A 19,049-nucleotide genomic window follows, 5' to 3' on the forward strand; every position below is an offset into this window, starting at 1 on the left:
CTTCGCAATGTAGGTTTTAAAATAAAAATTTTTAACCCAGGCTGCTGCTGAAAATTTTTTATTATTTTTGTGCATGCACGAAAAGATTATCTAACTCAAAATAAAATCCCAGGCCCCAACCTCTAGAAGAAAATGAACTGTGCTGGATTTGTCTTCCTATTTTGACATTTTTTGTTTTGTATTACTTGTACACAATTTATTTTTGGATTAAGATCCTGCTATGTATTGGATTCTAATGTTGCTGATGAAAGATTACTTCTTGAAACACATGACTGCATATCAAAATTTAAAATGATAGGTATTTTGTATTTTAGATATATGTTTTAATATAGATAAAAGTGACATATTGATACCATTCAAAACTATCTCTGAAGTGAATGACGATTAGTGGGGACATGTTTGAATATCCTTTTGCACTTACAAATAGTTTGTTGCTCTGTATGTTTAATACCTTTATACTTTTTTTTATTTTTCAAAGTTGTCTCCGTAGATCACTCAAGATGTAACATCAGTAGCTCAGTGAGAGAATTTCAAGAAAAGCAGAGGACACTTATCTTACCAGTGCAACATGATTTGGAGAATAGATTTTATTATGTCTATTTTATTATATGTTACCCTAAAAAAGGGAGTGCCCAAAAACCAAAACATCATTTTTAGTTGACCTAATGTAGATAAGGCAGCATGCAACCATTTGATTTCGGGCTATGGAATTTTTTAAGAAAAAAAGTTGGTCTCCAAACTTTCAAGCAAAAAATTATTTTTTTGCAAGCAATAAAAAAAAGTGTGTTTTACTCTATGCTTTCACTAGCTATAACTGTTTATCTGAAGAAAAAAAAGTTGTTTTCAACTTGTCCAAAAGGTGAAAAAAGTCAGTCTTTGGAAAAAATTCCATAGCCCCTCCAAGAAAATCAAATGGTTGCAGCCTAATTATGTCTGTGAAAAAAGTACACAGTTCATGGAAGGTAAAACTAGTATACTTATAGTGACAAAAAATTGACAGAAATAAAGAAATGAGAAAGAATCGTATTTTATTGCACTATGTTGTAAATATACATAACTTATGTGATATTTTTTTTTCAAATCAGAAAAAAAAAAACAAAACTAAGAAGCACTCATTGCAAAACTAAAATTTGATCTCAATACTTATCACAATACATGGAGTAAAAATAACTTTTTCTTCTCAATGCACAAATAATATAAATAAATAAGTTTAATGCACAAGACTAGATTACCACATACTAGCATTTAATTTAATCCATATAGACATTTTTCAGTCATTTTTGTACTTTCTACCTGTGGCAAATCCAGAAATTCTGAAAAGGGTAGGGTGCTGATAACTAGTCAAAGGGCGAGCTAACTACAGAGAATTTTAGTTTTTACTGTATAACTAACCAAACTTTTCGGGCATAATTAGGGATCTGCCTATATCTATCCAACACAAAAAAGTTTAAAAAAGATAAATCTATTAATTTTATGACTTTTAAATGAAAGAGTTAAGAAGTAAATGCTTAGAGTACAAAAATAGACCAAAACTGTGAGTGATTACCCTATCCCCTGCTAACAAAACTTATAGCATGTAAAACAATTAAGTTAAATTATCTCCCTTTGTAAGGCACATCCACATAAGAATGCCAACCCTCATTTGAATAGTACTGGGTAATCAAAGTCCATCAAACAGGTCTTGTTAGCAGAGGACTTAATTAAAACAAGAAATACCAAAAAAAAATCAGAATCTTATATAAAAAAATCTGATTATAACAATTACCAAATGCATGAAAACAACAGTACGTACACAGTTTGTTGGGTTACAATACACAATAGTAACCCAAGATAGCATGTACACAAATACAAATTGCACATACCTATACAAGGTTTGAACATTCTATGTGGAAATTACACATAAACAGAAAATAAAAAATAAATACAGCACCTATAGCTGTCATTAAAAAAAATATTTACAAGCAAATATATATAAAATTCAATAAGTATTGTAATCTTAATAATTTCTGAATTTATAATAGAGCCTGGTATAGCAACACTTCAAAATCAAACATTTTTCTTTCTGAAATTTATTTGGATAAGAATGTACTAAGAGGACTGTCCCATACTTCCTGAAAAAGTAAGAAATATATTCTATCTGCATCAGAGTCATTTTCCCCAAAAAGACTCTTTTTTTCAGTAGGATGTCAATTTTCCCCTTGTTGAGTTCAAGTTTCAATAGAATCTTTATAACCACAGAAAAATTTCATTCCAAGAAACTTATGGAACAGGAATAACTTTGTTTACAAATGTTCAGGTTCTTGTTCAACCAATGGTATCTAGGGTCAATCTCCTTGGTAACACCTCAATCTCCTCCTCATCAAATGCCCCTCCATCATCCTCTGGGTCTATTTCTCCCTCAAACATCTGCTGTAAGAGCACTTCTACCTTCTTCCTACCTTTAAACAACACACAAATAGATTTAAGTTAGATATAGGGTGAAATAATTAAAATTTATGCAAAGAATTGAAGGAAAATGACAACTCAAGCAATGCAAGAGGGTTGCTAGCAACTTTTTTTTCAACTATGTGTCATATTGAGAAACAACACAGATAACTGATTACTGTGAAAGTCCTATTGTTTGTGGGGTACCAATTTTTGTGGTTTTCAAGGTTAGGCTGTACCACAAATTTTGGTTCCCGACAAAAAGGAGATGTGTATACTGAAAACCTCAAAACCATGAATTCATGAATCCACGAACTTGTGTTTCTTCCCTAGCCCACGAAAAATTGGTATCCACGAATTAAAGTACTTTCACAGTATTCATATTTCTTTGAAATAAAATAAAAACATTTTTGAAATATATCAATCTTTGCACCCTGTGTTGAGATTAGAAAATTTCTTGACAGTTTTTTCAAGGGTGGAGAAAATGTCTACATTGATTGGCTACCCAGTCATAAACAAAAAGTCAGCATGGCCCTGAAATTAAGTAAAAGTTACTTTGATGCTTATATGAGATTGATGTAAAATGGTAAATACAAACGTTTCAATGATTTGTAAGAGTTGTGTCCCTTACCCTAGGTCTACCTTCTTCAGCCAAAAATGAAAAAAAATATACATATTTCTTTGAGGGCAAAATATGGTGTTTAAGGTTTAAGAAACACTTTACCAACATTCAGAAACTAACTTTATACCAACATTCAGAAACTAACTTTTCTTTTTCAAGTGAAACTTTAATCCTGTTTCAGCTGACAGATCAGGTATGCTATCAGTATCTGAATCATTATCATCACCCATTGTAGATTCTGGAAGTTGTTCATTGGCTACAAGATCTGTGTCATCCATCTGTATATCACGGGTGTTTGTTCTTCTCCTTCCCCTAAAAACCAATGTCAATGAGATAAATCTTAAACGTGTATCTGTAAATTTGTTTGATGTGGACTTTAAAAAGTGAATTGTTTTAAGACCACTCAAGAATGAAACTCTTTTTTAATAATAGGACTATTAATTGGAAAGAGATAATAACCAAAAGATTGCTCAAGAATGCCCAGATTTAACAAGTGTTCTGCATACCAGTTAAAACTTCAAGCTTCATGGCACAAATGATCATATTTTGGTTATTCACAATAACCAGTTGATTATCCTATTTATCGTAAAGAATAAATAGAATTTTTCAAATATTTATTGCTATTTTCAATAAATTTAAATTTTTTTGATTGACATAATGACATCCGTATGTGACATTTTGGCAAGAGAAAGTCTGAGAGTGAAATTAGCATATTTATTTTACAATGTGAATTAACGAGTCTATTAACTCACTGCTATATGAATAGTTATCATAGTAATTTAACATCTCTATCATAATAAGAAAAGTTATAACAATACTTACTGTCCAACACCTAATCCAAGTTCTTTTATTTTACTCTCGACACAGGATTCCAGTTGTCCAGCTTTGTCCAGTGTATACTCAAGGATAAAAGCCTCCAAAATAAAAGCTATAAAAATGCTGTAAAATATCGAAAACAAAATTAAGAACAAATCTGTACATATGTTATTAAACATACTTTACTACTAATTTTGAAACATAGTCTCTATTAAAAACAAACTAACTCTATTATTAAATTTTTGAATATTTATTAGTTTAAATTTATTGAGACATAAAAATGTGCTTGAAGAAGTTCATACAAAATCTGATGCTGTTGAATTAAAATTCATTAAGCCTTAAGTGTTTTAAAATCTGTGAAAAAGCATCACAGCATCTTATTTTAATATCATATCTCATAGATTTTTAGATATCTCCGATCTCTATTGATTAGTTTCCAATTTAATCCAATTGAAACATTAACATAAGAAACTAAGTGTATACTGGTAATTCTTTTTTCTTTTTAAATCTGATATATGTTAACTTACTTGAGGACTATGACTACACAGGTCAAATGGAAAAGGAAGAAATAAATCCGGGCAGCTTTATTGGTCACAGCCACAAATCCTGATGCAATCAGTATAATTTGTTAAGGATTCTAATCTAACAAGATGTTGCACACTATGTGGTGCTGAAAGTTATCCACTCAACCAGCTAGGGAAGTAGACAAACCTAGAAAGAGAGGCACTATTCAACTCATCATGCAAAAGCACATACCAAATATCTGAGTATTCCCCTCAATAAAAGCTGAGAAATCTGTTATATAAATTACCTAATAAATACCAAGTCTTGTGGTAAACAGGAAGTATTTAAGCGACAAACCTGGAAAGGAGAAGAATGGAATAAGTCATCATGCAAAAACAATAAACCAATATCTAAGCATTTTCTCTAATATAAGCTGAGAAATCTGTTACGAAAATATCCATTTTGCAATTACCTACAAAATTAATAATTTGACTGTAAACAGGAAATAGATGAGATTACAGTCTGAAAAGGGGAGACATTGTACAAGTCATCATACAAAAGCAACAATCCAAATATGTAAGCATTCTCTCCAACAGAAGCTGAGATATCTGATACAGAATGTGTACAGGGCAAATGGATGAAGCGACAAGGTGATAGCAATATGATATACATGGTATAAAAAAATATATAAATAATATTTCTATGTGAATGATTGATACTTGAAATACTGCTAATCCAATATTGTATCATACTCAGTCATTTTAAAGTGTGAACTCTAATATTGATTCTTACTGACCTTTTGTTCAATAATTAAAAAATTAGCAATCGATTTAATTATGAAGCTTTTGAAAGATGTACATTTTTAGTAATACTAGCTGAACTAAGGACATTTAAAAAGGCATATATGACAATCTATGACACGAAATATAATATTGATTACTTTTGGAATTACCATAATTAAAACATGTAACAAGAACTCATCATTTTATTCCTATATCATGAGATCGCTACTCAAACTCAATTTATATACCATGTCTAGCAAAGTGAGACTTGGGTATGTAAAAGAAAGGAGACCATGATTATAATGGGGAATGGAATAATAATGTTCCCAAGATAAAGTCAGACTAAGAAATCAGACTAAACAACATATATTATAATAGGATAATTATTTGGAAAGAGTGAATTACTAATTACATCATCGTGAGTGCTGAAGTACACCTAGATTTAATTTGTGCATGGAACAAGGCAGATTGATATTCGTGTTGTGACGTTTTGTGACCTTTTATCTGGAGAAAGTCTGTGATTGAAATTACAGAATTTATTACACGGTGTAAATTACTGAAAATTTTTACACAGGGAAAATTTGGTAAATCATCGCTATTTATGTAAATAAACTAAAAGAATACACAAAAACAAAAGAATAAATTAGCAACCAAGACTCCACTATAAACTGGTGAAATGAACCAAGTGCAGTGGTTGGGTAATCTTTCTTAAATTTTTAATTTCTATTCTTTAAAAAGGATATCATGCCATTGATTGACAACTGTCAATTCAAACAAAAGGACCAGAGCTTTCAGGAAATCATTGAAGTTGTTGTTACAGTAGTGAAACTTGAAGAAAAATGTTCCATTTAGAGCTGGATTGCCACAGAAATGTTTCTCCTCTGTAGCTTCATTCTCCTCATAACCATAGAAATCAAACTTTCCACTGAAGATCTCCATTCCAATTATTGCAAATATGTAGTAAAATACCTGCAAAAAAGATCAAATTAAAGGTACAAAATTTGATTCTATAAAAAGCAAGATGTGGCTTATAAGGAAATACATATTATACTTGTGAAAAACAACAGATGCCAAATCCAGAACAAGAACATATTTAAGTGACTCTGACCAAGTTTCATGATGATTAGATCAATTTTCTATTACATTCAGTGGGAATAACACAAACCATAAATCAAGGCATGATTGTGAACAGAACAAAAATATTTAAAAATATTTATTGAAAACTCTTTCATGTAGGCTAACACTTTATAAGCACAGGATAAATCAGCACATATACTTACAAATATAACTCCACCATATGTAAATATAGAAGGACCAATGTTAATGATGGTCTGTAAAACGACTTTGAATCTGGAACAAAACACATGCCTATTTAGAAGGTTGAAATCATACTATAGATAAAATGATTGCAAATCAGTCAATTTCATGAAACAATTTACTTGATTATATCATATATTTAGATTAAATTTACTATACCATTATATACTATACATAATGCATTATTTAATACGCTTTATACGTGATTGTTTAAGTAGCACTCTAGCTAAGGATCATGCAAAATGTGATTCATGGGTAAAAAGCCTACATATTTTTATTTTTGATATTTTATTTGTAATGTCATAGTAAACAGAAATTACCATGTGGTTTTTCATATAATCTGTGCTCTCAGGAGATAAAAATTATATAGAATGCACTGTATATTTCAAAATTAAGGGAGATAACTCTGTAAATGGCGCTCAAATACAATTAATCTACTGGATTTTCAATGTGGATTATCTCCTAAGAGCAGGCAGATTTGAATGAATAATTACACATTTCATAGTATAGATCCATAAAACAACTTAATTACAAAAATAAAAATATGTAGCCTTTTTTGATTTTGCATGATTCTTACAAAGACAGCTACTTAAATCCTAAATTGTTTACACCACATCACATACTCTATATTACATGATATAATAAACATGACATGTCAAAACCTGCATCATATGAGGTATCAACTCTCAACCCCGCAGGACATAGCCAGGTTATATAGTCTTGGGTTGATATAGCATGTGATAAGGTTTCAGCATGTAATATTCAGTATAATTTTCTGATCATTAATTCACATCTTGATTTACTGGTTACAAGAACATTGTTTTTTTTCAAAGGGCCCTTTTTCTTGAGAAGATTATCCACACACACACTGTTCATTATATTTCAGTCTGATTTTGAATTATGTGAAACTTTTAAGAAATTACATTCCTCCCTCATTCCAGATAAAAGTCATATTAGTTGAAAATTTTCAAAATCAAGCATTAAGAGGGAGTCATAAATGTATGTTTCCTTAACTTACTACCCATACCAAAATTTACCTTATGTGTTGTAATTTTAATCCATTAGTTTGAACGTTATATATTTAAAAAAATAGTACAAAAGCAACACAATAGTTTGTTCTTATTAAAAAACTCGGTGAAGCAAAAGTACTATGTATCAAATATTTAGATAAATATATCTTTTTTGGTGTATGCATTATCATTGATTGTTAAAACCCTACTTAATTCATCCTGTATGGCATACCTTATATAACACCACTGAGCCTATATCGCACCCCTACTCAGAACATATTTGTAATAGACAACACAGTGAACATGACATCAAAATATGCATCACATACCATATCAACCTGAAACCTCTATATGATCCAAGGGCTACTGGCATGTGATAAAAATTTTGGTATGTATCTGTAACATTCAGTATACATCAAAATAAGAAGTAATACATGTATTATTTTACAAGAGTATCTTCAGTATGAACTTCATTCATACATGTACTGAATACATATTTATAGCAATTTTTCCTGAAAATTAATAGATTCAGTGAACAATTCAAGTTTCTAACAATGACATTTTTGTACTTACCTTTGAATGCTTCCAAATATTTTGACAAGACGAAGAACCCTAAGAACAAGCAGTAAGTCCAATGTCCTAAACTCCTCTCTTGCTACAAATTAAAAAAAAAATATTTAAGGCCAAAAAGTTAAGGTGAGAAATATACAAATACCTTACTGTAAATACACATATGATAAAAGTTTATATGAAACAAACATTTTTGGGATCAAAAAAGAAATGTCCTTGGGACAAAGTTGAAAGACCCTTTTCAGGACAAATGTCAGTAAGGTTTGCAGTTAATTCTTATTTAGTAAAGATAGACCTAACTTAACATACTCTAAATGATGTGTAAAAGTTTCAATCTATTTTATATTACTAAGAAATTTTTAATCACATCTTGTTTCACTCAAATTAAACTTGTAATGGAAATCAGTATACTGGTAGGTTAAAACAACATAATAAAAGGGAAAAAAATTAAATAACAAACAACATTTAAAAGGTAAGTATGAATGAGACCCCATACATGTCTAAACATCATCATATATTTGTCAGCACAGTGTTTTTTTTTTTTTTTTTTTTTAAATGTAGTTTCAACAATATTGGTATCACACTTTTTAGTTACACAAAGCAAGTAATCCCTAAGCATGATGGACAGATGGATGGACAGAGTAGAATGGCTACTAGAACTGCTTTCACCATAAGTGACTCAGGTAAAAAGAAAGCGTAAAGTATCCAAAAAGTCTTAAATACATTTGATACCAGATAACCCAACCAAAGCCTCAGTATTCAGATTTTATTTACCTACCAGATAACCCATCCAAAGCTTTAGTTGCCAAAGTACCATAAATCTTATAATTTTACTCAAATTTAAAGTAGTAAGGAACTTACATGCCCCCTCAGCAGCCTCTATAGCTGAAGCAAACAATGCAGAAAACACTACCAGAAAATCAAACCTGTAAGAACAAACTGACAACTTTATTGTGAAAAAAAAACATAATGATTGTGATACCAGTGACAAAAGTTTTACATTTCTGAAATAGATCTTTAAGAATTAGCTATGATAAAAATTTTGTCTATTGAAAACTAACATAAATTTTCCATATGCATATTGTTTATTGCCCAAAGTGCAATAAACAAAATATGCACATGGAAAATTTATCTTATTTTTCAATAGACAAATTTTTTATCATAGCCAATTCTTATAAATTAATTTTAAAACATATTTTTATCTTTAAACATGAGAAAACTAGCTCTGAATTAATTGAATAAAGGCATGTCAATATTTTTTTTAGCCATTGAGATGTAACAAAATTATTTTAACCAATCAGATTACAGTATTGATCTCAAATTAATTTATTTTTCAATATCACAAGAAAAAATCTAAGTAATGGTTTCTGAATTCACACCAATGCATTAGAAGACCTACCAGTACTTTCTATATTTTCATTACATTGTGAGTTTTGATTATTGCAGCCATAGTATTAAATATAACAGATGTACAGTAATGCAACATTTGATTAATGTACTGTACTTAGAATTGACTATTACTTACGTATTCCAGAATCTCATGAAAAATTCTTTAGGTCCAAATGTATACAGTTTTAGAAGAATTTCCAATGTAAATATTGACAGGAAAAACCAGTCTGCTTTGTCAAGATCAAATCCAATGAACCAAGCATTGATAAATATCATCAAATCAAAAAAATATCTGAATGCTCTGAAATGAATTTGAATATGTTATAACTAATTTGATAGTCAAAATACAAACATAAGAGGTAAGTTTTATCTAAAGTTTGTGAATATTTGTACTTGTATTCATCAACATTACAGCAACAATTACATAGGCTTTATAATCTTAAACCATCAATGAGATTTAGGACCATTTGGCTAATATAAGCCTGGTCGCCAAAAGTATGGGGAAGAAAACCTAATAATCCAAACTGGAAATCTGTGAAACCCTGGAAACCCTGATATATATGTGGAATTTAGGACAATATTGACTGAGATCTCAGTTTTTTTATTAACAACAGGTATTGTTGTGATTTTAATCAGTTCAACATGACTACAGTGACAGAAAAAACTAAAAATTCAACTTTTTGCTTGTGAAGACAAATCTTTTAAGTGCCAGTCTTTTTGCTCCTCTATTGTAACAACTTGTGAAGATAAATCTTTTTTAAGTGCTAGTCTTTGTAAGAATCAAGCAAACTGGGAAAGTCTGAAAAATGCATGGCAAACACTCACCAAGCTTACAATATAATTTCATTCAAAGAAGAGTTCTCTATTTGAAATGACCACTGCTTGATCCATGCATCACAGGATATGTTTGAAAATATTTTATTAGAAAGGTAAAAAACTGAGATCTTTGACAGAGTTATCTGCCCTTGAAATATTCATTTGCAGTGCTTTTTACTGTAATTATAACTCTTTTTACAAACTGACATAAAAAGTCTTGTTTTTTTTCCTTGATTCTGATGGTACAAATAGTCAAATACACCATCAAAGCATTGAGATAACTCAATACCATGAATTACCTACTGCCTGATCCTTACAGAGACTACTGGTATTTATTTATTTAATTATTTTCTGATTATCAGTTTTAAAATGTATGTGATATTCTTACTTAAGCCTTGTTATTTTTTTAACGTAATAGCTAGGTGTTGAGTTGTAAAAATAAGGAATGTGTCTTTCCAGGAATGTCATTCTCTCTGTAACCTCAGTTAGTTCTAGATGGAGAAGGTCAGCTAATTTGAGGAATTCTTTTTTTACTGAAAAATTATTTAGAGAATGTGAAAACATCATTTTCTAAAGGGAACAACTAAACAAAACTAAATAACAACATATCTGACTACATCTATGATTCACATAGAAAGATAAATTTAAAGCAATTCACAGTATCTGGTACAATTTCAAACTTAGTATATAAGAGAAAAGGTTAATCAAAGTTAATTAGTAAAAAGTGTGATAAGACTCACAGGGTAGTTAAAATGCAAAATAAAACCTGTATAACATAGAAATCTTTTTTTACCTATAAAATTATTAACATCAGGGTCTAAAACTTTCATTAGTAGATCTTTATGTGATTGGCTCTTGTTTGGTATGACTTGGTGTAACAGTTGACACCAGATACGATGGGTGACAACATATTTCCCATTCTTCTTCACTTTAAGGATGTCAAATGCTTGGCTTAGCTTCTTCCTCTTACCATAAACTGCAGCTTTAATTTCATTCTAATAAATGAATAAAATAGTCCATTTACGTTCAACCTTATACAAAGGTCAAATGTTTTTTTTTTAAAAACACAATTGAAATGATTTTTTTTTTTCTGCAATGCCCTCGAAATAAAGATAACATTTAAGTAGCACTCCAGCTAACGATCATGCAAAATGTAATTCATGGGTAAAAAGCCTACATATTTTTATTTTTGATATTTTGTTTGAAATGTCATAGTAAACAGAAATTAACATGTGGTTTTTTCATATAACCCCTGCTCTTAGGAGATAAAAATTATATATAGTTGCACTGTAGATTTCAAAATTAAGGGAGATAACTCTGTAAATGGCGCTCAAATACAATAGAATCTACTGGATTTTCAATGTGGATTATCTCCTAAGAGCAGGCAGATTTGAACGAATAATTACACATTTCATAGTATAGACCCATAAAACTACTTAATTACAAAAATAAAAATATGTAGGGTTTTTTGGGGTGTATCGCATTTTTCAGATTTTGCATGATTCTTACAAAGACAGCTACTTAAGTATAACAGTATATAGTAATGTCTGTGCTTTAGCATATGATATACATCCATTCTCCTTTTTGTGCTAAAGTCCCCTAACTGTGAAACCAAAAACTAAACAAAATAGAAAAATCAAAAGAAGCTTTCATAAATGAAACAAATATAGTTCTATAAAACCATTTAAATCTTCAATCAGGCATCTATGAATAATTGCACATCTGTGGACAGTCATACATATAGATAGTAGTATACCATACTGTGTCCATAAAAAGATTACAATCAATATCTTATTCTATAAAGGAACAGAACTTAAAAGCCTAGTGAGCAGATTCTAAGATTGAACTCTATAGAAAAATATGAGCAAACTTTTCTTCAAACTTTGAACTATGACTATTTCTTTTAACATTTATGCAAGCAACTGATTATATGGAACTGTTAGACTGCTTTTATATAGACAGAAATGTTACCTTTAGATTTTTTCGGAAGTTGTAGTAAATAGCAGCTAAAATAATGCTCATGAATATGTATAAGCACACTATTAAGTAGATGATGAAAAAGATTGCAAACCAATTAGACTCATCATAGGCAGGCATCCTATGAGAGAAAAACAAAGTGTTAAGCAAAAACAGTGAAAAGAAAAGACTGTATAGCAGGTGAAATTTCACAATATCATACAGAAGAACAATCCCCTCTAAAGATATATTTATATCTGGTTATGAAAAAAAAACCAAAAAAAAACCGATAGCATAGAATTTTCAAAATTTTTTACTGGGGCTTATATTGTAAACACCAATTGTCAATAAGTGCAAAAGACTGATAATTCAGAAATACCGTTAATTTTAGGCTTAAATTACTATTTTGAGATTTTGGATAAAAATGTAATTCAAATTTATGTGATATTTAGAAAGATGCTGCTTATCTGTAACCCAAAATATTCAATCCACTTGCAATTTTCACAGTAAATGTGAATTACTGATATAAAAACATTGCAAAAATTTCTAAATTCACTATATCAAACTTTAACACCTGCTATACAGTTATAAAACAGTGAGAAACCATAAACAAGTAGGCTAACATAGTGGTAAGAAAACACTGAAAATTCAGACACTCACATTTGTTCAAATCAAATACTGTGAAAGTACACTAGTTCCTGGATACCAATTTTTGTGGATTAGGGAAAATACACAAGTTTGTGGATTCTTCAAATTAGGGTTCTGAGGTTTTCAGCACACACATCAATGGGAATCTGCTTTTCGTCTGGAACCAAATTGCAAGGTCTGGCTCACCCACCAAAATTGGAATCCTATGAACAATAGTACTTTCACAGTACAGTTTTAACAAAAAGGGTTTTGGCACCAATTTAAACTGTATGATCATTTCCTGTACACTTGTAATGATTACTGGAATGCTAAGTGCACTGTAGTTTATAAAATTGAAGTTGTATGTAATCCACAAAATTGACTTGAATTAAGTTTCTTAAAATAAAGCAAATTGACACTGTTGATCTACAAGAAAATAATTACTGAAGTCTTCTGAATTTACAGTTAGTACTAAAGAATTTGTAAATTCTTAGACAAAGAACTAAACTAAACTAAATATTCAGTCTTGAATATTAATATGAAAATTAATAATCAAACAAAACATACCGGTAGTTAGAAAAACCAGTTTGTGATAAGATAGAAACACATACTGTTACATCTAAAGCAGTCTGTTGTGTTGTTACAATGCAATACATGTTATATGGCATTTTACAAAAGGAGAGTGGTCTATTTACTTTATATACTTTATAAACTGAGACATTTTAAAACTAAAGCCTGGATAAACCAGAAACCTGCCTGTATATGTCAGTTTCAATGCACTTTGAACCTGTGTAAACTGATAACTGAACAAAACATTCAATCAGAAAGATGTTCTGTTTAGACAGGTTTCACTGTATATAAAATATTGGCATCAAAAAGTCATTCTTACACAGGCAAATATTTTTCACGTGAAATTCATGTTAATCGAGCTTCACATGAAATTCACATAAAATTAACATGATTTTCATGTGAAATTCACTAAAAATGAATTTCATGTGAACATTTCTTGTGAATTTCATGTGAAGGCTACATTCACCTGAATTTCATGTGAACTCTGTCACTTAGTTTATTTGCTCAATTCAGGTGAAAATCATGTGAAATAATTTTGCCTGTGTATAAAATCCACTACTCCTTTTTATGTAAAACTTATTGTTCATAAGGTATTGATTTGCATTATATATGTTCAAATTTAAAAAGCCATTCATATTCCCTATGTACAAATCATTAGGAAATACTGGTAATTCCATTTTTTAACTTAGAATTTAATAACTTACAAATAAAAATTAAAATTTTTCAACTGACATTCTTTTCTTTTTGATGGAATATAACTCCTGGTATGATTGACCTAATGATAGGGCAAAAATAAATAGTATCCTAGATTTTAATACCCCCCGACCTAATTTTTTCACTCCCCCCCCCCAAATTATTTTATTATTTTTTTCCCAATTTAAGTCAATTTCTTTCAAATTGACAGCATTTTCACTTAAACTGATAAAAAAAATCAAATATAAAATTTGCCCAACCACCCCTAGTTTTGAAAAATGTTGGATGAGAATAAAGGATTTTTTTATGATAGCCTTATAATACCTTACAAGCAATAATGCTTTCACATTACAATGTCATAAAAAACACTACAATATTACTCTAGCATAATGCATCTTATTCCTGAAACTTGAATTATTATCTTACATGATATCAGGGTTATTGGCAGTTGTGACCAATACATATAAACTCCATATACTCTCCAAAAAGTCTTTGAAATAATCATCACCATTTGGAAAATTGAGATTTCTAAATGCAAACAAAAAGTTAAAAAGTTTTGATGATGTACTTTGTTCATAAAAAATATGATAACTGCAAAATACTCAGTATTTACTATTAAGCAGGTAATTTTTGTGTGGTGCAAATTTTATGTATTTTTAATAGCGGTAACACCAAAATAAATTCTCTGTAATATTTGTTACGAGCTAAAGTACTTAGTGCACCACTTCACATCCCCCAAAATTTGAATTGGCAAATATTTTGCCTCAAATCATCAAATTGTACACCCACCAAAAAAAAACGCCATGTGGTATGATATATTACAGGTACAAGTAAATAAATTTTTTAAAAGTTTATTGTGCTTAGATTCTATAATTTAAGAAAATTAACTTTGTAAGAGGGTGAACAATGAGTATTGAAGATTTCTTCAGATCAAATTTTTTTTTTCTTCACCATATTAAGTGTTAATATACATGTATTTCTTTTTCATATAAATTGAATCTTAGTATTTATATTCATATAACGTTAAAGTATAATATTCATGGTTTTTTTTTCTCCCATTTCGAATTTTTTTTTAAAAAGTTTTGAGTCTAAATATTTTTCATAAATTTCTTCCAAGCCCCCTCAAAATCAAATGGCTGTCTCCTAATACAAATACTTGATCAAGCTTTCTACATTTAGAGATTACACTTAATTGAAGTCTTGCCAATTAAATCTTGAGTTAAAACCCACCTTTTATTGAACAACTTTAAGGCAAGCAAAGCAAATAAAGCAAGACTGAGGAAAAATAGAACCAGGATATTGAGTATCTCTGGAACAGTTCTTCTTATATTCCTGAATGCTCTTCTTATCTGTGAAAATAAACAGAACACTGAATAATCAGAATCATTCAAGTACATTACCAAAAGATAATGAATTCTAAATTAAGTATGAGTTGTGATAGAGTGCTACAAATTACATTTCGTATAACAAATTGAACACCTGAAAATGTTTTGATAAATAATAATAGACTTATATTAATATCAAAGTAATTCATAACAAAAAGTGTAAAGGTTAGTTGTCTTACTCTTGTAGTCTGGGCCTTTCAAAGCTTACCTAAAGGTATGTTTACATTTGTTGTAAACATTTGGTGATTTCTGAAAGTATTTACTTTATATGCTGGTCACATTTCACCATATCGGTTTTTTTTTCTATTACTGTTTATTGTTTACTATATATTTGAAGTTACCACCCTTATTTCCAATAATAACCCATTTTTATTCAGTAATAGATATTTATTCTGAATAAAAATGATACAGACATCACCTATAAATTTTACACCTTCTAACTTGACAGAAAGTCCTTAGGCCATCAAAAGAGTTGACAGTATACATGTAATACATGTAATACCTGTTTGCCATCAGAAAAGTTAATTATGATTAGAGGACGAAGTGGTCTTGACCACCGAACAGGATTTGTTTCTGGAGCTACATCAACCCATATCAAGTAGCATATTATGTCTAGAACTGTCAGCTGAAATAAAATAATAAAGAAATCAAAATTCATTGCATTTTAAATGGATTTGATTAAAATTCTAAGAAAATTGAAATTTGATTTTTTTCTGAAGAATTTCAATTACACATGTCATCTTTGTTTTCTGTATATGCTTGCAAAATACATTGTTACCTATCATATATTTATGTCCCCTTTTTCAATGTCCTATAACTCGGAATAAATTTAAATCGGAAAACAAACGGAAAACCTCAAAATGTAACAGATGTGGTATACCTCAGTACATCAGTGAAAAGTTTGGTGTATATAATAGCTCATATATTTCTAGATTTACATTAAAAAATTCTATCAAACAAAATCATGGGAAAGGACTAAACCTGAGTCACCGGTTGTTGTGATACACTATTGGGACCACAGCTATTACTCAATATCCAAACATCAATTTAAGTACCTACCACAACTATAGCCAAAATCATGATGTTTTTAGTGTCCCTCCAAAATATCCTTGATATGCTAAAATGTGCGGAATGACAAATTCTGAACACAAAAAAAAGAAGGCATACAGCTTCCACTGCTAAGGTAGCCTAAGAACAACAGAGAATAAATATTAAGCATATAGCAGCATAGAAACATATATGGGTATATTCAAGGCTGGCTTTAAAGTACATTTTAATATTAGGCCACACTTAAAATAATATTTGTTTCCCTTACCTGACCCTACCTCCTGACTTTGGGTGGGTAGGTAAGAAAAATATTCACATCCCAAAGTTCATATGATTCTGATAAAAACCATCATCAAAGAAGTGATTTTATTTTTAATCTCATCCAAGAATGGCAATAATATTATTTGGATAAGGCCAATTTTCAATTTTCATGAGCAACTCAGCAGGTGTTTCTAGAAAAGCAGAGGACGCTTACCCTACCGGTGCACCTGGTCCATGCTCCCAGTTTTTAGTGGAGTCAGAGTTACTCATTTACTTTTGTTACTTTGTATGTATGATTTTAGTTACTTTATGTTCTTTGTTGTGTATGTCTGTTTTCCATGTCTGGTCTTTGTCCCTGGATTATATTCTTTTGATTACCGCTATAACCTTGGTTCCCTTGATTACTCTTTCATGGGTAGATAGAGTAAGAGGAAACAAGCATCTCCTATGTTTATATTAATTTTAACTTTAGTCTTATGGCTGGTAAGTTAGAAACATCAATAAAACACTTATGGAAACTTCCTTGAAGAGGTACTTATACTACTGTGAAAGTACTATTGTTCATGGGGTACAGATTTTCATGGATTTCATGGGTAAGGTAAACCACGAAATTTGATTCTCAAGGAGAAGAATATTTACTTGAAATTGTATTACAGGATTGTCAAAGCTGTCAATTCAAGAATCTGAGAACTTGTGCTTTCCCCCTAAACCACAAATATAAGTACTTTCACAGTAAATAGCTATAGACCAGTTTTTTTGTTTTTGTTTTTTTTTTGTTTTTATTACCAAAATAGCTATAACAACATCTTTTGGTCTTAAACCAGTCTCTTTTATAGTTTAAGTATGTTATACCAACAACAGAACAAACATGTAGACATTTTATGATATATTTTTTTCACTACTTACCCCAAGAGGCAAGGCAAGGTCATGTTTGGCAGGTTTTTCAAACACAGCCAGACCAAGATCTACTGCAATAAAAAAGTACAGCATCCATCTCATGAACCTGGTATGGTACAAATTATATGACCTGTAAAACAGAATGATAAAATGAAGAGTTTTGCTTTAAAAAGAACCTGGTAATGCAAAATAGAGTCCAGGCATTCACATATTCAAGAAAAAGAAGGTGAAACATCAAGCATTAGGTGCCTCTCATTGGGGTAGGATGGGGTTAGAATGAAGTTTGAAATAAAAAGGCAGGATTGAAATTTAAGACATGAAAAGGCAGGACAGGCCATAAGAAAAAATGAAAAGGCAGGATCTATCATTGTCCTAATATTTTCTGTTTACATTAAAAAAAATAATTGGACAATGTACTTTTTACTAAGAAACCACACAAAAGGCAAAAAAAAATATATATGGAATATAAAGCTACTCTCTTACCTAACATATTTTGCCTCTGTCTTGTACTCAAAGTTTCTTCCTGATTTTGCATCATTTACCAAAGCTGTAGCAAGAGCAAGATCCTAAAATAAATTCTGATCACATTTTAATGCAACATTAATGGGTGTCAAAATGATAAAATTTCAACAAATATATAACAATTGAGAAACCTTACACAATAACATAACAAAACATATCTGAATCTGGAGCTCACAAGGAGAAAGAAAAGCTTTAAATCGAAGAAGAAAAGAACATGACTGATAGATAATGACACTATAAAAGAACACTACAATTATTCTAGATATGTACAAACAAAATGCTTCATGAATCAAACACAAAGTTGTGAGAAGTATGCGGACTTGACAAATCACTTTGATTCATAGAGAAATTTCTATATATATTACATGCAAGGTTGTTTGCCAACCATACAGTGATACATGTATGAAAGCTACCGAATATGTAAATGAATATATCCAGAAAGAAAACTGTACCTCCTCTTTCAGAATTTGTTCTGAATTTTGTTCTGAACTGTGATTGTTCGGTGATGCTTGTTCTAGTGAAGTATGTGTGTGATTGTTTTCTTCTTTGAGTGTAGGCAAACTTTGTGGCAATTCAACAATTGTCTGTGTTCCTTGGACGGGCACATTGTCAGTTTTCCCCTTTTCAGAGACAGTTTCATCCATTACTGTGTCAAGGGTTGAACGTCAAGGCAAAGAATTCAGATTTGTCAACTGTTAAAGTAGTTGCAAACATTATAATAACGAGAATCCTTGGCTAGTCTGGTAAATACATGTTTCGTGCCTTCAGCTGATCAAAGGGGCGTGTCAAAGTTCACGAAATAGTATCATTTCGTTCTTTTTTGCATCGTACCATACCGACC

The 19,049-nt window shown here is 30.3% G+C and overlaps 1 protein-coding gene across 1 annotated transcript; it reads right to left on the reverse strand.

The window, feature by feature from the left end:
* Positions 1-1,011: 1,011 nt before the first annotated feature.
* Positions 1,012-18,993, reverse strand: LOC148625191 (uncharacterized). The gene is made up of 19 exons (XM_088568566.1): positions 18,661-18,993; positions 18,170-18,252; positions 17,696-17,816; positions 16,541-16,669; positions 15,984-16,106; positions 15,327-15,445; positions 14,523-14,624; positions 12,222-12,348; positions 11,044-11,245; positions 10,639-10,783; positions 9,571-9,735; positions 8,907-8,971; positions 8,049-8,130; positions 6,429-6,498; positions 5,892-6,117; positions 4,390-4,480; positions 3,869-3,985; positions 3,192-3,358; positions 1,012-2,438 (listed from the first exon to the last, which is right to left on the reverse strand). The coding sequence occupies exons 1-19, from the start codon at positions 18,850-18,852 to the stop codon at positions 2,305-2,307; spliced, it is 2,460 nt and encodes an 819-aa protein (XP_088424692.1). The 5' UTR covers positions 18,853-18,993; the 3' UTR covers positions 1,012-2,304.
* Between the last annotated feature and the right edge of the window lie 56 nt (positions 18,994-19,049).

Source organism: Perna viridis, chromosome 2 (assembly GCF_037379345.1).
Source record: "Perna viridis isolate PV_CMFRI_1.1 ecotype Kerala chromosome 2, ASM3737934v1, whole genome shotgun sequence".
In the NCBI taxonomy this organism is placed as follows: domain Eukaryota; kingdom Metazoa; phylum Mollusca; class Bivalvia; order Mytilida; family Mytilidae; genus Perna; species Perna viridis.

Coding starts and splice junctions, on each gene's coding strand:
- LOC148625191 (XM_088568566.1), bottom strand. CDS start 18,852: ATGGATGAAACTGTCTCTGAAAAGGGGAAAACTGACAATGTGCCCGTC. Junction 10,784..11,043: donor TGATGTTAATAATTTTATAG/GTAAAAAAAGAT, acceptor ATAATTTTTCAG/TAAAAAAAGAATTCCTCAAA. Junction 3,359..3,868: donor CTTGGATTAGGTGTTGGACA/GTAAGTATTGTT, acceptor ATTGGTTTTTAG/GGGAAGGAGAAGAACAAACA.